At 38.3% G+C, this 27,699-nt stretch overlaps 1 protein-coding gene across 3 annotated transcripts; it reads right to left on the reverse strand.

Moving 5' to 3' along the window:
* Window positions 1–1,317: 1,317 nt before the first annotated feature.
* cpne3 (copine III) lies at window positions 1,318–26,340 on the reverse strand. 3 transcript variants are annotated; one of them, XM_015354481.2, is made up of 17 exons: window positions 26,232–26,334; window positions 22,949–23,055; window positions 22,090–22,228; window positions 21,423–21,602; window positions 20,756–20,830; window positions 19,880–19,951; window positions 16,973–17,053; window positions 16,072–16,161; window positions 13,147–13,245; window positions 12,255–12,341; window positions 11,622–11,681; window positions 10,575–10,708; window positions 8,405–8,459; window positions 8,212–8,263; window positions 7,797–7,930; window positions 5,844–6,080; window positions 1,318–3,594 (listed from the first exon to the last, which is right to left on the reverse strand). In XM_015354481.2, the coding sequence occupies exons 3-17, from the start codon at window positions 22,219–22,221 to the stop codon at window positions 3,475–3,477; spliced, it is 1,608 nt and encodes a 535-aa protein (XP_015209967.1). In that variant the 5' UTR covers window positions 22,222–22,228; window positions 22,949–23,055; window positions 26,232–26,334; the 3' UTR covers window positions 1,318–3,474. The 3 variants fall into 3 exon arrangements, with proteins under 3 accessions (XP_015209967.1, XP_015209966.1, XP_006634349.1); XM_006634286.3 differs by lacking the exon at window positions 22,949–23,055 and adding an exon at window positions 4,362–4,473 and having other exon boundaries at window positions 3,504–3,594; window positions 26,232–26,340; XM_015354480.2 differs by lacking the exon at window positions 22,949–23,055 and having other exon boundaries at window positions 26,232–26,340.
* Between the last annotated feature and the right edge of the window lie 1,359 nt (window positions 26,341–27,699).

Here is a 27,699-nt window from a genome sequence, read left to right on the forward strand (position 1 = left end):
TTCCAAATAGCAGCCCTAACATAAATATCAGCTACGTGAAACTCATGGCATTATTTTTTCTGAGACTAGGTCACTGAGGTATAGACTAAGTTCTGTGGGAATTTTTGAAGCTGTTGATTATGGTTTTTAGCAAGTATCCTGTTGAGTGTCTACCTATCCCCGTTTGCAAGCTTTGACTTGAGACCACTGAAATTCTTCCCCGTATATTTAATACTATCCCCCCTGACACACTAAATATTTTTTCTGATTCTGTGGCTGATACACCTGCAGTTCAAGCAACAAATATTTTATTTCAGTTTCTTTAGAGCTCTCATGTTTTAGAAACTCACATACTAAAGTGTTTATGTCTTCTACAGCTGAAACATATTGGTAATTAGTATTGAAATATGAAATACACACTTTGCGCAACCATGCAACCCTACAGTATAACCATTGTTCCAAAACATAGGTGTGATGGTGCCAGCTGAGGCCTGGCCAAAGACTCCCCTGCTGGAGTTAAACGGGACACACCTATTTATTGCCATATTGGCTGATTAGTATTCTGTTGATACTGTTGTGAGAGAGTCAGGAGAAATATGAACTGTAGAGTATAGCTAGTACAGGAGTATTTTACTTCTTTGCTTTAACATCTGTAGCCATCCGGCAGCCCTAATCCCAATTAAAGTTTGAAGGATTTTAAGAGAATTAATGGCAAAAATGTACACAAGTATTTTGTTATGGAGTGGATTTAGCTAATGAATGATAGCTCTAGAATGAATTTAGTATGCAATTTAGCCATGTAAGGCACGCCATTATGTCTCTGAGGAGTCAAGGGACATACGTTCCCATTAAAGGGGAAGCCTGGCCATATACTGTGGAGCGAGCCTGGCTCAGTGAGTCAGGCTATCTCTGTGAATGTGAATGACTTTAAAGAAAAGGAATGGAGGTTGTCAGGAATTCAACTGTACTGGCTCCTCCGGGAAGCTTATAGCTTGAAGAGCTGGAACAAAAGATATTTCATGCAATACCTCTGTATTGGACTGTTTTGTGGGACTGAGCAGGCTCCTCTGAAAGAAGACCACTGGTACAACACAGAAACCCGGAGGGGTTCCACAAGCCAAGTGCAGCGACAGAAGTGCACTTCTGATCCAGGGATACGCTCACTCTGGGTTACATGATGTGGCCTGAGGGTCGGCATTCACCACAGTAGGAAAATGTAGTTTGAGCAGCACATTGTCAACTATCACTTCCTTTGTTTTTTGTATGTTTAAAAACCTCTCACATGCATCCAAAAAAAAGGTTATGGAATCAAGCAAGGAACGACCCAAGTGGAAAGAGTTGGACTAATAAACACATTTTTATTTAGAATTTATTGTTTTCTGGCTAATAGAGGTTGGACAGTAACACTTAAAAACATTAAAAGCTGACTAGACATTTATGGTTTATGGCTGCTATGATTTCCATAATTTGTGTAAACAGATAAGCAATGTACCATAAGCTCCTAAAATCCTCAAATACTGACTGCGGTGCTGACAAAATAGGCTACGATTCCCATACGTAACAATCTTCATTGTAAATTTGCTCCCATTAGTTACTCATGAAGTGATTAAAGATTTATATATCATTCCATTCCTTGATACACAGAACATACACCTTAGCCACCTTACCTTCCAAAACTATTTTAAGTGACTTCTTTGATTTGTGCCTTTAAACATTTATGATTATTTTCAGAAAACTAGGAACAGGTTTTGGAAGGGAGCAAACTTTGTGAAAATCAACCAGTGTTATGGCACAAGCATACAGGAGCTGCCCCATATACATAAGGTTTTATCTCAATTTGACAATGTTTTCCTCCAATCCCAGTGTATTATGGCACATTTTGAGTTTTTAAAAAGTCATTTTCATTGCTATTAAATGTTTGTCATAGCATCCTTATGGCACTCTTCATCTCAAAGAATGACAAGGTACTTGGAATTAGCCTTGACGTATTAAGGAGAAAGATGATGTGCTGTATATTCCAGATCTGTGAATACTGGGCACTTTCATCAGGCTTCTTCTTCAAGTCCTTGTCTGGGGTATTACAAATTTACAATATCAATTTTTTAACAGATGCATTTTAAAAATGAATCTTCTTAATAGTATAATTTCCAAAACATTGTGGTATTCACAGGCCAATTAAAAAAAACAGACGAAGTTCGTGTAAATTTTCCTCTTAAAGTGAGGAGCCACCACTGAGGTCCCCCTAATGACAAACAAACACCTTGCTGAAAAGAATATATAGTGCTTTTGGTGCAGAGAGCTGATGCAAGTAAAGATTCACATAGTGCTAATATTATTTACGCTTTGGAAATGTTCAAAATATGTTCACGCAGTGCCAATGCCAAAGGACGGCATTGCTGGAAGTTCCCCTACTCTTGCCTCAGAAAACAAGAAAGGCAAAAGCAAACAAGCTGACAAAACAATGAAAAGAATGTAAAACATCTTACAATGTCACCAAGTGTAACTATTATTATGGTATCAAACCCCACACTGCTGCCCAATAGATGGACCCAGGAGGCACTGCCACTGATCATACAGCCATCAAATAAAGCAGTTCAAATGTTTTAATAGATTCTCCATGTCTTTAATTGTGCCAGTTGTTAAACCAGTGTCAGAGAACTTTTCTTGTCAGAGGGCACATTTCTTGTTGCTTAATTTAATGAATGACATGTCCAATGCATTAAACATTAATGCATGCTCCCTTGTATAACTGTTAGGTACTGTATAACTGTTACATTATGCTATAAATGACCTCCCCATCCCCACAAAGCAATAAAACATTCATTAAAAATGTCATACAAAAAACATGTTTCTCTGCATCTGACAATGGTACTTTTCTGGTTTAAAGCATGTGTAGAATGTGTAAACAGCTCAAAATATATAAGCATTGGATACGCAGTGCAAATACTGGATCTTACTATACTGCAAAAGAGATTGAACTATTATTGGAGGAGAATAAACCACCATTACAGGATGATAACTGTTGCTCTTTCCAAGCTCACTATATAAACCTTCGCAAAGTCATACAATTATTTCACTAAAGGAATCGACATTTTTGGCATCTCACCTCTCAGTTTACATACTGTAATATGCCTTGTTACCTTAAAAAGACATCTAACCTAGGATACAAACTTTGACATACTTGCAAATTTGAAATAAACTGGGCCCTTAACTGTGGCCAGTGCTTGCCAGGGGTATCTTCTTTTAACTTAAAAAACCCACAATGAAATTTGAAGATGGGTCAGAGTCAGGACACAATGCCCAAGAATACTCACTCTAAAGAGGATATGTAATAACATCGGTATGTACAGTAGAGGTTTTCTACTGCTCTTGTCTTTACTTAAATTTATAATAATCTTACTTTTTAAGCAGTCAGGACTTAAGCTTTTTCTTTGATGGGTTTTCCTCTTATCTGAACATGTACTGTATACAGGAGAAAACAAGAGAGAATTCCCGTTAGATGCTGGCGGCTGGAGTCGGATCATTGGGTGGGCTCAATTTCATCATGTTGAAGTACGACATAACTTGACCAGGGATCTCCGCCAACACACACTGTGCCAGAGCTTCTTTCGGAGCCTAGGGAAGAAAATCAATTCCAAAATGAATTGCAAGAAAGAGACTAGCTAAATAGCAGATCTGAAGTGCTGTTCTCTTATTGCTGTCTCGCAGTCCTCTTTAGACAGAAATTGTATAGTCATGGAACAGACAGAAAAATAACAGCATAAATTCCCTGAAAATTTGTTCTGCATGTCTGTTTCACTGAAAAGACTTCACAAAGCAACAGAAATCGAAGCACAATGAGTCAGGTTTCATAGTGCGCTGTTTGCTTCTTGGGAAAGTGAGGACTTCAGAGAAAGATTAATCACTTCTCATCAGATATGGTGCCAAGTTAAGACTGGAACAGTCAGAATGACTGACAGAATGCCCCCCTGATCATCATCTCTATTGCTGAATGAACCAAACCATTACAAAAGAGGTTTATTTCTGTTACTCTGCCAAGTCCCTGTACTGGAGTGTCTTGTATCCTGCCTGTTCTAGCTGAATGAGTGAGATTTGTCAGGAAACAAACAGGCATTACTACAAGGATCACCTGTTAGTACAAGCCTTCCCCGACATTACTGGGTTCTTAAACAATGCTGGTCTAATTCCTCAAAAAGCTTCTGACCTCTTTCCTTTTACGATAAAATAAGGTATTAAGCTGTACAAAAGGCTACTCTTACAATTTTTTTGCAGAAGACAGAAGGCTTTTATATATTACTGACAGTTAATTATTCAGATCTATTTTTGTCATTTGTCATCAGAAAGGTATTATCTGTAAGTAAAAAGCAATGCTTTCCCCGTACATTATGCAGGACTACTGTCATGGGGAGGCTGCAGGTTTTGCATTCGGAAGTAGGAGGTAACTTGCTGAGGCAATTCTGCTAATACACATTGGGCAAGAGCTTCTTTTGGTGCCTGAAATGAGATTCAGAAATATCGAAAGATGACAGAACAGTGACAAGAACTTCTGAAAGATCATTATGAAAAAGTGCAGTTCTAGATGCATTGACAAATCATTTGATGACTTATAATGAACTAACAGGAGGCCTTCAACAAGGCTGTCTGATGTTTTTCTGATGTCTAATATGTTTGTAGCACTTTGAAGAAACTCAGTTTAAACCAAATCCCTTTTGAATAATGAGCCATGAAAATGTTATTGCTACTGACTGAAAGGACATAGGATAAGGAAGGAAACCACATACAGTATATATTTTTCCAATGTGTACTGGAAATATGTACAGTATATGTATGAAATATGTATATTCATTATTTTTATTCCATTGAGACAATTGAAACATTGTATTAATACATTGCGGCAAAAGTGCTTCATTTTGAAATGCTGACTGATTCAGCATATGGTGGTTAACACCTCCATGATAAAATGCTTCATGGAAAAAAAAATTAAATAGTTATAAAATGTAGGTATTGGGCCTTTCCCAAGAGGCAGTTCTAGGTTTTGTAATGAAATGGGATAACTGAATGTTTTATTCAAAAATCCTACAGCAGACAAATCAAGTTCAATGCATCTTTTACAGAGCACATACAGCCTCATAACATGCACCTTGATTTTAATCATAATTCACTGCTTTTATATAGTGCTTTTCATCTCAGGGATCCCAGAGCATTTTCCATAGGACAGATCCAATGCTGTAGCCACCTTGGTGATGGCCCACAGCCATCAAGTGCCAGCTGTCCCAATAAACAGCAGACCAGGTGGAGAAGCGAGAAACTGCATCATCAGCTGAATTAAGGGGGAACTTTAATCTAGACTGTTGAAGCCCAGAGTTGAACTTAGCCAAGACACAGAGGTTACACCCCTGCTCTTATATCAGAGCCACGGAACCTTAAACGACCATGTTGTCAGGATCACCTCCTACAGCTCTGTATCCCTGGAAACCATACTGGGAATAATGGTCTGGAAAAACTGGTCTAGTGGGAACAGCCCCAACTACTGGTCCATCAAAACCACGTGCTGCAACAACCTGGCTGTCCTTGGAGATTTCCAACCCAGTCCTGATTAAGCTTGCCAATTTCGTGTGATCTTACAAGATCAAGCTACGAGACAATATGTCTTGTACAATAATTTATACATTAGAAAACTTTACAATACTTAAAATGCTTTTATTTTAATTGGGAAATTTACATCAACTGTTCTTTAAATTTAGACAATCTCAAATTGCCCACAAAAAACACGGTGTGGTTCATTATCAATGATATTTTCAGCAAAGTTAATGTGGACAGACTTGGGTTTTTGGACCAATTTTGCTGGGGGTGCAGTTACTCACGTTTTGGAATTTGCGAAAAGGCACAAACTGGACGATGTCGCGGAGGGCAGGCTCGCCCGTGGGGGCCTTGAGGTTCCCATTGTCTCCATCAAGAAACTCCATAGCACTGAAGTCTGCTCCCCCCACGCCAACGATAATGATGGACATGGGTAGCTTGGAGGCATTCACAATGGCAGTCCTGGTCTGGTCCAAGTCTGTTATCACTCCATCCGTGATGATGAGGAGAACAAAGTATTGCTTTACATCGTGGAAAAAAATAAAAAGGGATAATGAAAGACAAAAGGGACAGGCTTTCTGGTTTCATTCTCAGGCAGCAACACCATATATCAGCAACAGGAACCTGTATGAGCAGCTTTTCATGAACAGTGTATTTGGGGTTTGGAAGTAATGTATGTCTGAAACATATCTGTAGATGTTTCAGATTGCTAAATATTATCCCAAGTTATAAATATAGGCTAAAAGAATTTCAGAAATTGATGCAAGTTGATGCAAGTGTAAATTAATGAGGTTATGTGTTGCTATGTCCAGTGCCGTCACTATGGGGCTACAGACGGACCTTTGTGCCAGTCGTGGCATCTCTGTTCAACCTCTTTCCATCATAATTGTGCTTGCTATAATTTTGTTGGGATGGTGTGTTGGTTAGCATCTGCACGCCTTTTTGTCATTAGTCTGTAGCGGGATGTTTTTCCATAAACGGTTTTCAAGTTGTTTTTTTCTTCATGTTTCATTTTGCTTTCAAAGACTATTTGCTTTCGTAGGTTATGTGCTGTGTGCTTTACAGCGCATATGGGTGCGATCGTTAATTCACCCGGATTGCACGGTGTTGCACCGGTTCGTCTTTGATTGGATTTGATTTATGAAGTGCACCAAGTTGCGTGCCGATTCCTCATGTCCCTAATGGAAGAGGAACAGGCCCCAGGAATGGACTGTTCAGAGACTGCTGTCAGAAGACCACAAAACCATTTAAGCAATGCCTGCAGTAGCCTATTGATAACATTTAAACTGGCTTTAGCATGCTGTGCTTCGACAGCAACATGTGAAAACTCTTTCTCCACACTTCAAACTGTTTTCCGACCACCGTTCTTAAAAGTTCAGTTCAGTTCTCACTGAGCATGAGCCTCTACTGTTATTTGTATTCATCACTGGTCAAAATGATTACGTTGTCTTGACTAGTTTTATCAGCTAGGCTACCACCCATGGTCCTGATTGTCACTCCTGCCTCAAGAGTAAAACACCTATTTGCATTTTAGATTTTGTGTGATTTGCGTTATTTAACGTTATTCTTTGTAATGGTGCTTGTGTTTTCGAGTGGGCAGTGGTTGAGTCTGTTGTTCTGGGAATAACGTAGGAATGTGGTTTCTGTTTTTTGAGAAGACCAAAGAATTTTTGAAGTGGCCGAAATTCGTATGTCAGAAGTACGCAGGAAGACTTCACATAAAGTAGCCCATAATATTGTGCTATTAAGAAATATTGAGTAGATACTATATTTCGTCCATTTATAGACCATAAACATATTAATAATAGTGCCCCCCCGGTGAAAACCGGATGCCCCCCCGTTGATCATTGTCTGGCACAGGTTCTGGCTATTTCCCTATTAACACTTGCGTAGACAACTAAATGTCACAAGGACTTATTCAACAATGGCAGTAAGAGGATTTCACTTTTGCAGATGTAAGTATTTTTATCATCTTCACAAATTATCTCTGATAATTAATCAATCTCTATGTAATTTGTAACAATCATAAGAATTTACAATTTTCTGCCATGTAAATGCTCAAGACATGTCCAAGGCCTGCAATTTCTTCAGTGCAAACAGCCTCTTCAATGAACACATGTATTTCCCTGGCACTAGCCAGAGGTAACAGTAAACTACATGTCATTCTTGGCACAGTTCACAGTTGTATTTGTATTTTACAAAGTTAGATGCAATATGATACAAGAAATGTTACTTACAGATGCAGTTTTCTGCTGTGCTGCTTGGGCCCCAAATCTGGCTACATGGTTTATGATGGGGGAGAAGTTTGTGGGTCCGTACAGTTTCACCTGAGGCAGACACACTCTGTAGGCTTCCACAATTCCCTCTATGCCTGAAGGAAAAAAATAATAATGGATGATTAGAGTGGTTCAATCAGCTCACCACTGACACAATCCTAACTCCTAAACCCTAACCGCTGCAAAATCATACCTCTTTGTTTAACCTGGCACCATGGATCTCTGTTCTCAAAACCAGGGGATTTCTCTCACTTCTTGAGAATTGTGTGGGTTAGTAATGTTTGCATAACGGTAATAATGTTCTGGTAGACATTAAATGTTTAAAGCACAATAAAGGCATCAATGATTTTGACTGTTCTGTTCAAAACAATTTTACCTGCACAGAATGGAGCTGATGAATTGAAGTTCAAAGGAAATTCATGAGATACCTGCAAAAAATTGTCAGTACCATGAGCAAACAAGCACGATGAAATGTATTTCTAAAAGAGTTCAAGTCATCTTGCACAGCTTTGTTTTAGATATGAAAACTGTAATGAAGTCTTGTTCTTTATAAAATCATTCATATTTACCTGCCAAGAAGGTGGAATCTGAGCACCAAACCCAAAAGCCGGAAACATTTTGTCACTATTAAAAACCAACAACAAAAAATTATATAGCAGTGAAGGTAATTAATAGTTTTGTGGAAATTATTTTGTTTTGAAACAATATCAGCAAGCATAAATTCTGTCAGGGTTTTGAGAAGACAGAAGGCCTGAATCCAATAACGGCAGTAATTTATGAACTGCATTTAGCTGCATCAAAACAAATCATAAAAATCAGCATTAAACATTTAGCTTATTTTATTTTAAAACACATTGTAAAAAAGGCTGAAATGGTCTCCACCTCTGGCACATTGTCATCTACCAACTGCAAGCACAACAATTAAATAATAAATTCAAACAAACTTTGAGCTTGTGATCCCATGAAATACTGATTGCTCTTAATGGGACAACACTTTAAGTACACTGTAAACATGAAACATAACATTTGAAAATTGTACAATTAGTTTGGAGTGGATTAGCCCCTTCATTCGCACTGGGATGAAACCTGATGTCTGTGAGTATAACCACCCAGTGGGACACACGCGTTGGAGAAATGCTGAAGACCATTTTACAGAGAAGAATTGATCGAATTTGATGTTAAGCTAAAAAGTTTGTTTTTTGTATTTTTCTTCAACTATGGCAGACTAGTTGTAATAGAGGCAGCAGTGATGGAAAAAGGTTTCTGATAGCCTGCAAGAGATGGATGGGCAAGTTATAGATGAGCTTGCCACTTGGGGTGAACAAACCTATTTGAAGCTGAATGCCTCTGAAACCAAAGAAAAGGCAATTGATTTCAGGAAGAACCCTCAGTCTCCCACTCAAACCTTCATCAGTGGAGATCACTCACGTCGTTATACTGATACTGACCTAAGTATTTAGGGACTGTTCTGGACTGCAAGTTAAAACAAAATATTGAAGCAAATGTAGTTTCTATTTTCAAAAAAGAGAGGCAGTATCTATTTTTCTTTTAAAAATGCAAAACATTTTTTTTTTAGATTGACAATTTGTTGCCTCGAATTGAATTTCAACTTTTGCCCTGATCTGCTGGTTAAGGAATCTGGATCTGAAGAGTAAGAACAAACTGTAGAGTATTTTGTTAAACTAATCAAAAAGTCATTGGTGCTGATCTTTCCATCCAACCTCACCTTACATAAAGATTATATAGATTATTATCTATTCAATCCTACAGGACCCTGTAATCCCTTTGTTTAATGAATTTCAATTACTGCCCTCAGAATTCAGATACAGAGTTGCCATTATAAAAACAAACAGGAACACTAGGAAAAAGTCATGCAGGGATACGGGGATGAAAACAGGGGGGCGTGTCCAAAGTGCGCTGGGGAGGTGTGGCCGAGGCAAACAATCCAAAAGTAATCCATAGAGGGAATCCAAAAACGCAAGAATAAATCCATAGCCAGGTGATCCATCCAAACAAGGAATTAAAACCATGAACCGAATCGAAACCGGCGGACAAGGAAAAGGAACAGGGATTAAAACCTTAACGGGACCAGGCGCTTCCAGGTCCCGGACTCGCACGGTGCGGGATGCAGAGTCAGGATGAACGTCAGCGCCTGGCTTTTAAGGTGGACTGGGAACAAGGGTCAGGTGCAAAGAATTAAATCCAAAGTGAAAGAGCCAGAGCACCCTTAAGGAGGAGGGACTACAATCGTGACAGTTTCTGATGTTCATGAATACTTTCATTGCCAAAGTTTCTTCAATGGTGAATATTTTGGCTCTGGGTGGCTGAGAGCAAAGGTACTACTATGAAAAGATGCTACAGTGGGTTGATGAGAGTTAGAAAGATGATCCCCCCCAGCACACTGTATAATACTAGTACATAATGTTGCCTCCACAAACTCAGTGACTTTTAGAGAAATTTTCTGCAGCTGATTTAACATCTTTCTGATATGCTCCAAAGGGCTTATTTTGTTCATCAGACAATTGTGATCATAGTGATTTAAGGACAATATTTGCTAAATGCAAATTTTGTTATTGCCTATTCCTAGTGTATAGAGCTGTACATGAGACTTCATATTTTTATTTCCACTTGTACACTCTATATACAGTATGGAGTTTATTTATATGGAAAAAGAAGAATCAGAACAATAACAATTTCCATGTAACCATTTCACAGATGTGTGGAGAATGGCGGAAGTACCTGTCATAGTCTTGAATGACCATGCCGACAGACCATATGGCCATGAGATACTCGTTGTGACCATTTGGGCTGATGTAGTGCAGGGAGTCCGGTGACCGGGGATCTCCATTGGACCCTGTGAAATCTATTCCCACCTGATCAACGAGGACAGAGTGAAAATCTATTAGCGTCTCTGTTCAGGCAGATAACACGGTTACAAGACATCATTACTGAAAGCAATAGAAAGAAAAACATTTGTGCTTACCACATCTTTTTCTGCTACTAACACTAGGTTCCCAAACCCTCATCAGGGCCGTAATAGAATTTGACTTAGGTTTCACGCCACTCCATCTGCACTGAATCAAGTAAATGCCATTCGTAACTGCCACTGGAGAAGAAGGCAGTAGGATTATGGGAACCTGCACCACCTGTTCTTGCATTATGAATAACAAGAGGGCTGTACTGTACTTAAAACAGACTTCAGCCAGTGCAACTGGTAAACAGGTGACAGGTGGTAATGATCACTCAGTTCACACAGATCAATCCGTTTGTCTCACAGTTCATTCTTCCAATAACTTAACTTAGCTTCCAACCTGTCTTTGCATGTCTGATTATGTTTGACACAACTAACAGGAGATCTGCCAACACAATATTTGTATATCAAATATCTAGGTACTTGTATGCTGTTTGAAAACATAAAATTGAAGATTTTAATACTTTGCTAATCACATCTAAAATGTATTCCACCTAATTAAAACAAAGACATTGTAATTACTTTTTTAACTATTTAAAGGGAACCGTATTACCTAGCATTTAACACATAAAACCAGATTTCCTACTGGAAGTCAACTATCCTAGTTTTCCAACTAAGGTAAGCCAAAGGGAGATGTCTTGGACACAAATGTTTAACAATGCAATAACAATGGCTAGGGAAAGAGAAAAATTGTAGAAATTCCTCCCATCCACCCAGTTGTCACTGAGAGCCACTAAAAAGGCTGATCAATTCAAAGCAGACAAGTAACAAGGCTGATTTTGTGTATCAATGGATAATTACAGTGCTATACTCACAGTGAAGTTTAATTGGCAACCCCCCATGATGTAGTCCAAAAAGCTGTACTCCTTCACCACCTGCAATATTAAAAGTTCACATACAGCATTTGCGAACATCTGAGACATTCTTATTAAGTGAATTATTAAATTCTTCTATGCCCTCATCAGAACAAAACAAGTAATAGAAAAATAAAAATGATGTGTTCAACATAGCGGACTATTTCACAGTCAACAGTGAAACAAGGAGATGGGGTTACATTTTGAAACTAAAATAAATTAATTTAGGATGGAGAACAGGAAATGCTTTTTACACTCAGGGTCGTGGTTATCTGGATCAGGCTTGTTTGTCAGGTGGTAGAGGCACAAACTCAGGTATCTAGTTAGAAATTATATTCACTTAGCTACTAAACTACCAAATAAGATGCACCAAATGGCCTCCATAATTCCCTCTGCAAGTTAATTTACAGTAATCATTAGTCTGGAAACACAAGTGGACATCTCTATACAATTACTATTATAGTATATTATTACTAGCAGTAGTGGAATGATTAGTAATTTTGCATTTTAAAATGAGTAATTCTGGGTTTAAGCATTTATAAAGGAAGATCCCATAGATGAACATTACACGCAGCCTGACAAGTATGTACATACCTGACACAACTTAACACTCACAACCCCAGAATTTTTATAGTTCTTTTTCTTCTGCTTCTTTTTAATGTTTACACAGTCAAATTCAGCCTGCAGAAAACAATATGACAAAGGGTTACTCTGTTTGTGAAACGCGAAAGTATAATCTAGATCCAAAGAAAATATCAGCAGATCAGTCCAGACCAACTAAAACCTAGAAACTCTGCATTAATATTAGACATCATTTTTGAATTTGATTCATAAGAACTAATACAGGTTAGATTTAACTTTACAGTTTGTTTTCCACAATAACACTCTCTCTCACACACCCCAGTTATAGCCATTTTGAACCCCGCCCTTTCTCATTCCTATTTTAGTTCAAACAAAGCCCTTGAGCGATAGGACACCTAACCTAACTTGTTCTTAATAGTTCAATTGTAGGATGAGCTGCTCCCTGACTGGAACAAACTTGCTCAAACAAAATAAATTTTATGAGGAATGAAAATCCCCAATTTATCACTTAATCAGAGACTTCATAATATAATATCATAATAAATTAGATACAAAAATAAGTCAATTGACCAATATCTTACAAAAAATTCCATCTTAAAATCATCCGTTGGTCTTCTGTCCAGGACTCCAAAATTACATTGTATCATTCATGTTTAGGCTATCAAAATTAGACTCACTTTTTGCTGATGTTTACAATTTTCCACCATTATTACAACTGAAGGGGGACAATTATTTTAAAAGACCAAAGGGCACCTATCAAACACAAGTGGATATCATGGTTCAGTGCATTTAATACTGAGAAAACAAAGGACTGTGGGAGACTGGAACAAGCTACCTAGCCATGTTATGGAAGCCGATACTTCCACTTCTGTTCAATTTGAATTTGGGCTTTTCAGCGACTTACCGGGGAGGTGTGGGATCCCTGCTGCATCCTGGTCAGGTTCGTCTCAAAGGTCCCTATGAGATCATGGGACCCATCATTGTCGTAGTCGTAGCACTCGACCTGCAAAGGCAGCAAGGAGAGCAATGCTGAAATGCTGCCAGGACCAGCTTATAAAACTGCAACCCAGAACATGTGAGATGTTTTAAATGTGCTTACAACACAAAGAGCTCCCTATCCCTACACTTGTCATCCAGAAACCTTCAGAATTGTTCATGCCATCTTTAGAGGTCTAGAGTTTAAAAACTGCAATCAGCTTTAAGGTCCTCATGTTTTTGATGCTGCTCAGATGTCATCTGATGCCTGAGTGTCCGTATGGCTGTTATACCACTGGCACATCATCAGTGGTGTGGAGGTGGACGACTGATTGCAGTCAATGTCCAAGTTCATCCCAAACTCCATGTTTACAGTGTCAGGTGAGTCAACCATCCAGGTAAGATCTAGAACGTTTTGACACTGCAGGAGCAGTAAACAATAAGTAAGCTCAGAACACGTGCTGAGAACAGTTATTCTGTCTTATTCATGAACTTGAGCAACAGTAGCAGTGGACGAGCACTAATCTACACTAATTTAATTTAAGAGCAGTGGCTCAATTAACTAATGCAATCCATATTTGTAAAATGCTTAAATATGAGTGTAATATATGCCAAGGGACTATAGACTTTCAATTCCTCCTACAATGACAGTCCACCACTTAACATTTCCATTCCTCATTACAATAGTGTTAATTTTGACCTCCTGTGACTCTTCTGAACTAACAAAACGAAGCATGTCACAAAAGGTTTCTGTACAAGGCATGGCATTCTACAGGAAAAGGAAACATACATGTCTCTGATCAAGATCTTCTCAACTTCCACAAGACAACAAAAACCAACCAAAACAAGCTAACACACATAGCAACATCTATCATGGACTTTGACAAAAAGTAAAAACTTAAAATTCCTAACTTGGATAACAAAAAGAGTGCACCTGAATTTTAAAGCAGGTCCTTTAACTCTGCCTCCTTACAGTGGCCAAGATAGAAGAAGCTGATTGATTACAGTAGGCAAGCTTGTTAGTTGAGAAGAAACTTGAAAATATTCAAGATTAATTTTGTTAAAATTCTAAGAATTTAATAGATAAACCTGTCATCACATCTGTCACAGTTTTGCAGTTGCTGTCTTTTTTTTAAATAGAAAAGCACTCAAGCAAAACCAGTCATTAGCCATCCAGTGACAGGCACTTGCTGGAGTGTCCTGATGGTACACAACACACAACACACATCACACATGAAGAGGCACGATGGGTGACATTTCCCATATAGGATTTTCATTGAAATGGAAATGGAAGCAGTAAAGATGGTTTTTAGCCAGTAAACGTGCTGTCTTCTAGCCTGTCCAGGTGCATCAAACATTAGTCTCTTGCAGCACGTTCAGTCATATTGTGATTTTAGACGTGCCTAATGTGGGCAGCGTGATCTCAGACAGATCCCAGGTCTCAGACAAGACAGAATTTGCACTACTAAACTGCAGACCAAGCTGGGAACACATGGCAGTCATCATGCCTCAGCAGATCCATGGGAATTAAGGAGAACTTAATCTTGGTCAAACTGTTGAAATCCAACCTGGAACTTAGCCAGGACATCGGGATATGGTTTTGAAACTATATGTGTGCTCTTCTATTAAAAATCTGTGTCCACCAACACTTGCTGGAGGGAACACTACCAATTCTGAACAACACAACCTAAGAGAAAAGGTTTGATTCTGAAGCTATTGCTACCAAGTGGAATTAATTAAAAGATCAGCCACTTATTTAATGCTGGTTTTCACTTTTCACTGACATATAACAGCAATTCTACCATCACACAAATGGCTTTAAAAAACAACAAAAAGAGTTTTGCCTAACGTACAGACCCCTTAACTTGATCCAGTTACTGACCATTAAAGGTGGAATTATGGTTGTTCAGCACCCTGACCAGTCCAACAACAACACACGGCTTTGTGCTCAGTACATGCTGCAATTCCACATCACCCTTCTTCAAGACACTCCACAGCACGGTGAGCCGCAATTGGTAACTCACTCAGCCTTCCCTATAGTTTCCATCCTCTCATCCTCCTAGGATCAGAATGTCATTTCAGCTGAAAATGACCATTTGTTAAAATCGCAAGCTATTTTCTCACATCCATAATCTAATTCCCTGATCAATGGAACTGTTTAAATAATAATGTTTATTATTATTATTATTATTATTATTATATATGGGGAGTTTTAGGACTATTGAGGCAACCTCCAAATTCAGCAGAGAATTTTACATATAAATGCAGAATTTGTGTAATTCTGAGAAATCCTTTTATGTGAGAAATCCTTTCAGATGTGCACGAGTACTGTTAGTAACACTACTTAGTAAACAGCTAAACCAATAAAAAGTCACAAACATAATACTATTGAAAGAGACTTACAGGTTGTTCACAATCTGTCTGAATATTTGACCAAAATTAAAAAAATACAAGTCCTAAAACATAAGCAATGATAGTACAAGATAACCTTTACCCTTTCTCTGGTTTTTTCAGTATTGTAAAGTGTGATTATATTTCATGTCTGGAAGTAGATCCTGGTGGAACATTTACTATAATTGCACCATGTGGCTAATTAAATATCAATGGAAGTTCTCTGAAGGGAAAACTCCAGAGAGAGATAAATTCATGCCAATCAAAAAATTGTATTGTAGTAAAGATTAAAAGATTTTCAAACAGAATTCAAATCATTTAATCCTAAAAATCTTTGAGCCTCACTTATACATGGTCTGTATTGAAGGGTAAACTTCTAAATCAAATCACAACTGTGCAGCAAAGTAAAAATGTAACCACACTCCCTGGATCTATATTGCAGCATATAAACCTCTTGTTCTACCTTAATGGGCTTCTCCATGTCACTGTTGCAGAGGGACTGTAGGGGGATTTTAAATGGCTTCCACGCAGGGTTCAGGTTGTTCTTGACCACCTTGAGGGTAACAGACAGAACAATAAATCCACAAATAAATTATATAATAATTTAATTAAGAAGTGTAGTTACATACAGGCAACATTATAAACTACAGAAGACACAGCTGTACAGGCTTCACTGAGGGTTTGCCCAGGTGTTTCTATGTATGCAGTTTCTCTACCACTACTAATAATATTTCTTGCATTTGGGGAAAACTAAGGGCAAGATGTAGTTTGAACAGATTTAGCAAACCTCAACTGGAATTTAGTAAGGACACCAGGGTTATCACGAGCAATGGGATCTTTAATGACCAAGAAGACAGGACCTCAGTTCGACATCTAATCTGAAGAAACTTAATTCCTATAGCAGTGTCCCAGGTCACCATACTGGTCCTCCAGCACCAATGTGATTTTCTTAATACTATTATCCCTTCTGCCTTGTGCTAGGTTACATTTAAAATGCTGCTATTCATGGAATGTGCATTGAGAAAATTTGCCAATATCCTTAAAGTATATACAATATTTAAAGCTTATTTCTAGCCAAACAGCTTCCCGTATGATTCTGTTTTTTGTATTTAATTGATATTGTGATATTGGAAAATTAATTACTGTGTGCCTTCTAAACTTGTGCATATACTGTATATCTCAAAATGGGTTTTGCACTCACCATGAAAAACACCAATCAAAGGTCTATAGATGACTATGCAAGTTTGATTTTTTATGGGCCTTCTCATTACAAATCATATTCTATCCAGGCTTATCCTCTTCAGCATGTCCTCCAGTGAGCCACACCAATAGTTTATTCTCATTAGAAACAAACAGAAACAAACCTCTGTTCTGTGTGCCAGCTGCCATCCTGTCTCAGTTTGTCTGTAGAACTCCAAATAAGGATCTGACTTCCCAAAGAAATCCTAAAGGAGTTAAAGCAAATAAGGATCTCAAAGATAAAGTCTCTTTGAAGTTTTACTTACATAATACACATACGGTTTGCTATATATAGTATGAAGTACAATTTAGTGATCAAGCATGAATTACAGAAGAACAAGAAGAGGTTAATTGCATACCAAATTCTAAAGTAGAAAAAAACATTGTCTTTTTCTTCAGGAAGGGTTCACACATCCTTCAAGTTTGTGGAGGCTGCACAACCCAAACATTGTATTTCTTCTTCTTTCTTTCTACTTTCCTACTTTTTACTTTAAGGAATTAACCTTAACTTGTGCTTTTGCAGGCAATGCACACTGACATGGCACCCCATTCAATGCAAACGTGATTAAAATGAAGGCTTTTTTTTTTCAAATACATTTTCTTAAAATAAGTAATTGCCTCCTTTCAGATTTTCTGAATTTTTGCACATTTTTAACGCTGAATGTTGACAGAGCTTTGTATGGGACCCTGTGATTTTTAAAGGAAGTCTGAGCAAACAGATTAAACCAAAGTTTGGTGATTGTTTCATTTAGTTCATAAACAAAGTCATCCAACACCCAATGTTCTTTGTGTGAAAAATTTCACACATGTGAAAAATTTCTGGTGAAAAATTTTGGTGAAAAATTTTCTCCAAGTTGAAATCAATTCAATTTAAGAGATGACTTGGGCCACATGTGTAAAAACTTTATGAACCAATGAGGTCTGATTTGGCCAGCTTTGTTCTATATAAAACTCAAGACATCTGCTCTCATCATTGCAGCGAAGTTCTCACCACACAGTATCTAGAGACACATCATGCCTCTTAAAAACAGATATTGTTGAAGACCTCCAAAAAATTCATTGATGCCTATCAGTCTCGAAAAGGTTACAAACCATTTCTAAAGCTCTGAGGTTTCACCAATCCACAGTCAGAGACATTCTTAAAATGAAGAAGATTCGGGACAAGCAAGAGTGAATGTTCCCAAGTGTGGCCATCCTACCAAAATCACTCCAAGAGAGCAGCATAAAACCAAACATGAAGTCACAAAGAACCCCAAAACATTCAGACATATGTAGGCCTGCCTTTCCTGCCGTGGCTAAAGTCAGTGTTCAGGGTTCCACCATCAGAAAAGCCCTAAGTAATAATGGGAAAGCATTGCTCACTATGAACATTGATGCTTGCCTCAAGTTCGACTTCCAGAGGAATTTTCTACGGACAGATAAGTCAAAAGTAGCACTTTTTTGGGGAATATGGGTGCCATTATGTTTGGTGAAAACCGAACACCGCATTCCACAATAAGAACCTCTTACAAACTGTCAAGCAGGTGGTAGTTTTCATGGTTTGGGGATGCTTTGCTGCCTTAGGACCTGGACATCTTGCCATCAATGAAGCAGCTTGAAATCTGCTTTGTATCATGTATCAGAGAATTCTACAAGAGAATATCAGGCCACCTGTCCAGTAGCTGGACTGGAAGTGCAATTGCGTCTTCAAGCAAGAAAACAATTATCCCAGACATACAAGTAAGTCTTTGAGAGAATGGATGAAAAAAAAGACAGTGATTTGGAATGGCCAAGTCCAAACCTAAAATCCCACAGAAAAGTTGTGGAAGTACTTAAAATGAGCAGTTCATGCTAGAAAACACTCAAATGATACTAAATTGAAGCAGTTCATCATGGAAGAATGGGCTACAGTTTCCACACAGAAATGTGAGAGACTGGACAACAATTACAGGAAGTGTTTGATTGCAGTTATTGCAGCTAAAGGTGGTGCAACCAGTTACTGAATTTAAGGGCACATTAACTTTTCACACAGGGACACTGGATGGTGGTTGACTTTGTTTATAAAATAAATGAAACAAGCACCAAACTTTGATGTTATCTGTTCATTCAGACAATGGGAAACATTTGAAGCTCTGATAACATTTCTCTGGTGAAAATATGTAAACATTCTGAAAATCTGAAATGGAGCAAACAAATTTTCATGAAACTATATATGTTTTATATCGCTTTTAAACAAAATAATACAAAATAAACAGACCAAATCTGACTTAAACCAGTGGGTTCTGAATTTGATGCTGAAAATGATTAATGTTAATGTTGTGCAAAGAATTTTAACAATAGGATGAAAAAACAGCATTAATATTATGCATTAAATAATTAGGACATAATTGGTACAAAAAGATATCAAAGCACTGTCAAACATTGTGTGACAAATGCCAGACTGCAATAAGTTCTGATGGCACATCCCCCTTTTTGGTTGGTTGCTAGTATTTTGACACAAATTTTAATTCAAAAGCGAATTTTAATAATGCTTACATTTTCCCGGGATTATTAAATTTGAGCCCCCATGCCATTCTGGAAGCAGTGTAAAAAGAGAAACCTCAGAACCTGATGTTTAAATGTTGTGGGTTAAATGGTGGTCATCTCCTTGAATTAAGGTGAATAAATGTCATTCAAAAGTCAGAACACCAGTAAGAGGTCAAATATTTCAATAGCTGGTTCCATTCAAAACAGTAATTGCAAAATTAATATCACAATGGAAGTTGACAGAATGGGAATTATTTAAGCAATTCTGATGTGGCAAATGAGCTAAACATGTGTCTTAGCTAACAAAACTGAAATTAATAAGGGACTGTTACTCAACACTGTTCCTTTCAAAAGCCAATCAAAATCTAATCTAAGCCAATCTAAGAGTACTGTATGTATTATGGCTATTTAACACAACACAACACTATTCACTGCATCCTAAAATCTAGTAAAACATGGCCAATATATGTTTTCAAAAACAATGTCCCTTTTAAAACAGAACCTATATCCGGTGTTCCCTCACATACTTTGTTATCCAGTTTTCTTGCTTCCACCTCAAAATTCACCACCCTGTTGTCCTTGATTTCTTCTGCGTTAATCTATGTCAATAGAAAATGAAAAAAAAATGATTATCAAGAAAGCCTTTCATTTAACAGTGGTTTTAAAACCATTCCTCAGCTGTGAGGTTCTATACTTGTCATCTCTTCTTAGACACAACATAAACCCTGGCGGGCTACAGTTCAACATCCCAACATCAGGGCTTCCCCTGCTTCTGTAGATTACATGTTCACTCAGAAATCTTACACATTAACAGTTTCGCACAGCAGACATTTTGATTAATAAATACAGACCTAGAATCACCACTGAAAATACAAACAACAATTAAGTGCTGACATGCATAAACTGTATTTGTGAAGTCAATCAGATATTTTTAAGTGCCTATGGAACCATATAAATATAACGGCATTGACCTAGGCCTCTCCGTTTTCATTTTGTGGCCTCTTCACTAGCTAATGATACATTGAAATAATTCATTTCATATTTAGCATCAGACATTATCTAATCCCATCTGTTCGGCTGTGTATAATGTAACATGCATAGGGAAACAATCTATAAGACAACCAGGGAGAAGTGGGAAAGATAAAAAAAATGGTAAGGTTGTAATGGGGTACACCAACCCATGTGAAAGAGTGCAGGGAAATGGTGCTTTTCAAGACTCCTACCAAAGCCAGCATCAGCAATCAAAGTTAAGATGAAATCTTAAAAGTCCTCTCTCAACCAGCCAGTCCTGAAATAGGCCATAAACCCTTATAAAGCTTTAGATTGTTGTGCAGCAAATTCTTATTCTCTCTGTATAAAAGAACTGATGTGCAGGCACCCTGCCCTTTTTAAATCAAACCCACTGTTATTGTTCCCTTTCCTGCTGGTCTCTGATTCTTTAAGACAAGTGGTCGAGTCAGTTTCTTGCTGGACACGATCTAAAAACAAACACAAAAGTCACATTTTAGCAAATGATCACTGTGAAAAATGCAGATTGTCATTCCAAACCACAACTGAAATCATGCCAGAATCCTCATAACCATCATTGAATATTTCTGTGAAAAAAGGCAATTTATATTCATTTTAATATTTTGGGTGGTATTAGGTTCTTTATATAGCAGAGACACTGAAGCTGCTGAGCTTTATATCCATATGTTCTGCTTGTGGGCTAATGGAACATTCAAAAGCTATCTAGAGGCCTTATATTTTAATCTGGACCTCCTTGTAAATATTTTTTTTCTCTTACTGATACACTCTAGAATAGATTATTTAATTGTGGCAAAAATGCAAACCCCCAAATTTGGCACTTGTGTCTGCATTCTTTGCAAGATGGGTGTGGGCCTTTTGGGAGAAACTATTTGAAGAAAAGCACCCAACATGTAAAAAGTAATTGGCTAATATCTATCTGGGAATGATAACTGTTTGCACAACCCCCAAAAAAAGAAGGGTTGCCTGATGAAGAAGTTGGCCTTGAGCTAACCTTCTAAATTAAAAATAAAACCACAAAAATAAAAAAACAATGATGCTTACCTGACCCAAAGTGCATTCCAGCTCCCCCAAGAAGTCATCATCACTGAGGTCAATCGTCTTGTTGTCAATATCATATATTCCAAACTTCAGTTTTTGTACCACTTCAAAGTAATAATCAATAACAAACTTCTTGGCAAACTTTGGACTGAGGCAGTTTTTTACTCTTTCAGTGCGGTCCACCTGAAGAAACATTGTATTTTATTTATGGATGTAGGCCTCAGGACTTTATGCAAGGTCACTCAATCAACAAAATAAATATTAACACATCTTCACCCCTGGCTCCTATTAAACCAATCTACAATTGCTTTCAACAGAGACCAGGTGTAAAAACAACAGAAATGAGCCATCACAAATTTCTGCTGGTGGTACCATTGAAAATGTCAAAAGTAGATCACTATTCCCATTGCTGTACATAATAGAAGGAATATCCAGTAGGACAACAGACTAACTTTACCAAACCACAGCAGCACTAAAGCTGGCACCTGATAATGCCAAGAGTACTTCAGTTCAGCTGGACAGAGTCACAAACCTGAAAGTCTGTCTTTCTGTACAGCAGCTCAGTTGAATGTGAAAGCCTTTGTGTGCAAGAGAAAAATCTACAGTCTCTGTCAAAAGCCAGAAGTGGCCTTTTTATCTAAGCAATAAAAAGGAAGGAAACATTGCTGACCTCAAACCACTGCGCTCCTGTGGTGTTCATGAGGAGCATGCAGAGGGGATCAGATTTTGAACCCACATCTTTATCTAGGAGATTCTCACAGGAGACTGTTAGTTCAACTTTCGTTACACATTGCGCTGCCATCTGGATCCTGCAAAACAAACAGCTCAGAGAAAATGGCCACGAACTTTATGAACTTTTATTTTCATAATATTTTAGAAAGTATTACACCACCCACCACCACCACTAGCATCAGTGGTATCCCCCTCCAAGACCCCTAAAAAAGTGGGTGAATCACCACAAGGCAACCACCATCAGAAGAAATATCCCCTACAGAACATTGTAGACACATAAAACAAAACCAAAAGCCTGTAAAATATATACATTTAATCAGTACCAGAATAAATGCAAGGAGTTCAGGCCTCTTTGGACAATTATAAAAACACAGGAAAGTTTAAGTAAGGGAGATCTTAGTTCCCAGTGATAATTACAGCATTAAAAAACTGAGCTATCACCACTCTATGCAATTAAAAGTCACTAATAAGCTGAAGCAGTAAAAAAAATCAAAAACCTCATTCTGATTTTAATTACTTGCATGACTATAACACAGGAATATGACACAGAGCACTTATAAAAAAATAAATGTATTCCCTCTAGTCCATGAGACCTTCAGAGTTAACACTCGGGTTTCCTCCAATGAAGTACACAAGCACTACTATGGTGGACTCTGAGCACAGCAGGGAACAACAGCCAGCCTCCCTCAGTGATTCCCTCACCACAGAAACGGCACATTTCATTTTGGTAAACTTCTGGGCTATAACCCAAGTAAAACCTCTGCAGAGGTTTTAGAGAAAGTATGGTGGAAAATCACCTGTTGTTTTGCAGAAGTAGAAGTCAGTATATCAAAGACGTTTAAAAACACCCTGGGTTTCAGGTATAACTTCTGCCATAGTACCGTGTGCTGCTGTCTCCACCTCCCTGTTCCACAGAAACATCTCGTTGAGCTCCCTCTGGAAGACCTTTATAGATGTTGTTAAACTGTGTTTTCCCTTGCACCTCAACAACCTAGTCTTCCAAACATTTCAATGTCACTGCATGTGTTCTTCATACATTTTTCTGTTCCCTTTATTCGTCCAAAATCAAGTACACTTTCTAGATCAATTGTTGAATAGCTGACATCTGACACACCTATTGCTGTTGTTACAGCTATGCATTTGCAGAAAACTAGGCCTTTTTCAGGCCACAGGTATTGCTTGTGGTGTTTGCCTAGCTGCAGCTGGGCTGAAAGACAAGTAAACACAGATACATTGAAAATAGTATTCACACCCATGAACTCATGAATTTCTACCAACTTCACACACAGGCTTGGTGCAATTTGTTCCCCATTTTTCATTGCAGATTTGCTCAAGCTCTCTCAGGTTTCTTGGGGATCACTTACGGACAGAAGTTCTCAGGTTTTTCCACTGAGTCTCAATAGGATTTAAGTCAGGACTTTAACTGGGCCAATAAAGGACATTCACTTTTTGTTCTTAAGCCACTCCATTGTAGCTTTGGCCTTGTGCGTTGGGTCATTCTTCTGCTGAGTAGCACATACATGTCACGGACGTCCAAAGGGACTAACCATGGAGAGCAGGAGAGCGGAAAAAGACCCATATGTGTAGCGGCGGAACGGGAAAAAGGCCCGGGCTCATTAGTGCAAAGAGTTCAGGAATGCCGTATAGAAACCTATGCCCTCAGGTAGCGGACGTGGGGCGACCTGGTGCTAGGCGGGTCTCAGGACATCTGAACGGCAATGCTGAGCGAGGGCAGAGTGCAAGACCCGGAAATATATAGCCCAAGGGAAAGAGAGGGACCAGAATTACAGCAGGCAGAAAACTAGGGACAGGACAGAGAAGGAGCACCCTCTGGCTGCAGAGGGCGTGACATACATGTATTCATCCCAGTCTTAGATATTCAGCAGAATGAATAATATTCTGCAACATTATAGCAGGCTTTCCTCTAGGATATGCTTGTACAGTACTGTGTGTATTTTTACATCATTTCTATAACTGTGCCTTTCTACAACTTTATCCTCAGGTTGTTGTTAAAGTTCCTCTTCATGATTGAATTTCACTGACTGTGGATCCAATGTATTTATTCTGAAAAAGACCAGTCAAGTACTTGAGAGGCTCTTTAAGGTAATTTAGATTTGCCATAGCAAAGGATTTGAATACATATGCAATCATAGTTTTTTCATTTTCTTTTCTTTATTATCTATTAAATAAATATTAATTACTACTTCAATGTTTTGACTGCAAGTTTTAAAGGAACAAAGTCTGAAAACTGTTCTGAATTCTTTAGCAAGGCAGGGAAGGAGTGGTCTGCCTCCCTCTTTCCTGTGTGCGGTCCCAGGGCTCGCAGTTGTGAGGCAAGGCATGGAAAACACACAAAAGACCACTGTGTTCAATTTAGAATTACCAGTATGTCTTCTACACTCACCCACAACTGACACCATCAAAGGAAGACACTTAACAAATACATGATAATTCTAAAATTCCCAAAAATAAAATAACCTGTTTGAGCACTTGCTAGCCTAGGTCTGCAATGCTGTTAAACATTCATTTAATTTCTAGCTGCTTCATCTAATTCAGGGTCAGGGGGGAGCTGGAGCCTATCCCAGCAAGCAATGAAGAGAAGGCAGGGATGCTAGTCCATCGTAGGGCACACAGACACACACTAAGGGCCAAATTTCCCAGAACCCAATTAACCTACAGTATGTCTTTGGATTGTAAGAAGAAACTCGAGCACCCTGAAGAAACCCATGTGAACACGAGGAGAACATGGAAACTCCATGCAGACAGCACCACAAGTATCGAACCCAAGGCCCCAGCAATGCTAACAAGTGTGCCATCATACCACTGTTGCTAAATATAAGAAACAACAAAAAAATAGTGCTAATGTAGAGGAGTCTCAAGCCCTTAGCTATCTACAAACACATCTTATTGTGGCTGATGTAAGATCAGGACTTCTCTATATTGTATTATCTAAACAAATACCTCACACTCTTATGAAAACAGAGCATACTAGAGAATTAGATTGATATGACTGACATGCATCTGAAAACTAAACCTGAACATGTCTGTATGCCCTAATTAAAAAACACTACACCCTATATATGTCCAAATGGGCCACTGTCAAGATGACAAGGCGTGCCCTCTTGTCACAGGTCACATGTCAACCCCTGACAGATACCACTTAAAGGTGGGTATTCGAGAATAATAATGTACTATATAGGCAGAGCTGAAAATCAGAAAGAGTTTGATATTATTTTGCTTAATTCTAGGTCTACGTAGTGTTTTCAGTACTGTTCGGGTGCCTTCATCAGCGATGGATGCCACACCTTGAACATTTAAGGCACTTCGGGAACCTCTTCAGAAGTCCATTTATCAAGCATTAAGTACACATATGCCCAAAAATGAAAACGGAGGACTTTGCGTTGACTTTTCAGATTTAGATTTATTTCCTAAATCATAAAATGTACTAAAGACTGGGTAAGGTACTGACGTACAAAGCAGAAATATGCGCACAACAGGAACCTCTCAGACCTGCGCCAAACGTCTACACTATTCAGCAGATCGTATTGCCACACCATTCTGAAAAGCTAACTCCGCCCACATTATGACAGACAAGCAAATAGAACAGTAGTGATTAAAAAAAAAGTTTTCGTGGTTTCGTGTTTTTCATCTTACGATTTGTTATTACTTTTAAAATAAAAAGCTGTTGTATAATTCGTTATACCTCATCCTCAGCAGCATTGAAAAATAATCTTTCTTTTTTGCATGCTTTACTTTCTGTTTTCTTAGGCGTTGTGAAACGCCTATTTAGCTACTGTACCTACTTTTGCGCATTTGACTAAAAACTGGATGTCAAATCAGCTCAGCTGTCAAACAGAAAAATTATCATTAAGTGGCACGACGTTCGGTAATCGACGAACAAAACATAAAAATACATAATTCAAAAATTCTATAATCAATTTCCTTAACTGTTAGATATGTCTAGCAAGTCACAACAACTGTAATGAAAAGGATGAAAAATTATTTGTTGTAGATGCTGGGATTTTCAAAACTGACTATCCTTTAGAAATTATAAATAATTAACAAGACATTTCCACTTACCGATTTTAAAAGCCGAACGGATCAGGGGGACTCAAAGTGCACACGCAAGACAAGCACTTCACTGCGCCTTAAACTCCTCTAAGCCCTACCAGCTCTCACGAGAATACAGCTCCCAAGCCCAACCCCTTTCAAAGGGAAGAGAGCTCAGTATTTAACGTTTACTTGCCTGCTGTACTGACGGGATGTATTTACGCTTCTAGGAGAGCTAGCTGATTCCAGATTAAAAGCGCGGAACTAACACAGAAACAATCAAGAGCACCCAAACAACACAGCAATAACTCAGGCCTCTCAGTCCCCGTTACAGCAGCTGGACAAACTGTCCGTCTCACTCCCGTCTACACAAGTACCCACAGGCCTACTTTTCAATTAGACATGTCTCCATTTTTTGTCCATTTCAGAATAAACATGTATCATCAAGCTATTTTATGTTTCAGTATCGTTTTCTTGTTTTTTTTTCTTACCCTAAATTAAGATCAAATAAAGGAATTTATTCTGTATACTAGAGTTCTTATTCATACCAATATGAGCATATTTCAAGTACAGTGAAGTGCTATCAGTAGTACATGACTCGAGTCGACTACAGCCTGCGTTTATTAGGATTATATGTAAAAAATTCAACTGCTTCACGTCGGCAAGAGCTGTCATTTTAATTTTTTTAGTCCCATGTACTATAATTAATAAATATGTACAATATGTCCAAAATTTGGTTATGGGCCCAATTGTTGTATTCTACCTTTCTGCAGCTCATAGCGATACACTGTTCCTTCATCGCTCATTTAAGCAATTCCTGAATATGCCCACCTTATGCTACAGCATTATTTGTCAATTGTAATTCTAGCAATTAAAATGGTCATATTAATATGGTATTATATAGTTAACTGGAACAACAATGATTCTTTCAAGTGTCTCTGCATACAAAGCTCTGACACAGTGGAAATCAGAAATTGGAGAGGACAAAAATACTACTTTGACACTAATTCTTCCCCAACAGTCAAAATTGATTAATGCAAAGGGATTTTACTACTTAAACTGGCAGGCTTTCCAGGTATTTTTTTCATCAATCGATAACTTCCTAAAATAATGTTGCAGAAATACCAGGCCATGAAGAATTCAAAATGAAGCTTGATGGCAGTTCACCGTTTCTTAAAAGGGTATACAGTCTAAGATAAATCATGATCTTGCATACATTTCCAGAGTGAGAAAGATGCTAGCAGCCATTTTCACCCTGCAACTCACCATTGGCAACCCACTAATACTAAGCAGATACTGTATGAGCCTGGACACTACCTGGATAGGAGACCTCCTGGGAAAAACTAAGGTTTCTGCTGGAAGAGATGTCAGTGGGGCCAACAGGGAGTGCTCACCCTGTGGTCTGTGTGGGGCCTAATGTCCCAGTATAGTGATAGGGTCACTATACTGTAAAAAGGCACCATTGTTTGAATGAGATATAAAACTGAGGTCTTGACTC

The sequence above is a fragment of the Lepisosteus oculatus genome, chromosome 6, assembly GCF_040954835.1.
Source record: "Lepisosteus oculatus isolate fLepOcu1 chromosome 6, fLepOcu1.hap2, whole genome shotgun sequence".
Lineage (NCBI taxonomy): Eukaryota > Metazoa > Chordata > Actinopteri > Semionotiformes > Lepisosteidae > Lepisosteus > Lepisosteus oculatus.

Coding starts and splice junctions, on each gene's coding strand:
- cpne3 (XM_015354480.2), bottom strand. CDS start 22,221: ATGGCAGCGCAATGTGTAACGAAAGTTGAACTAACAGTCTCCTGTGAG. Junction 21,603..22,089: donor CAGGAGCGCAGTGGTTTGAG/GTCAGCAATGTT, acceptor ATGTTTCTTCAG/GTGGACCGCACTGAAAGAGT. Junction 8,264..8,404: donor AGATTCCACCTTCTTGGCAG/GTAAATATGAAT, acceptor AATTTTTTGCAG/GTATCTCATGAATTTCCTTT.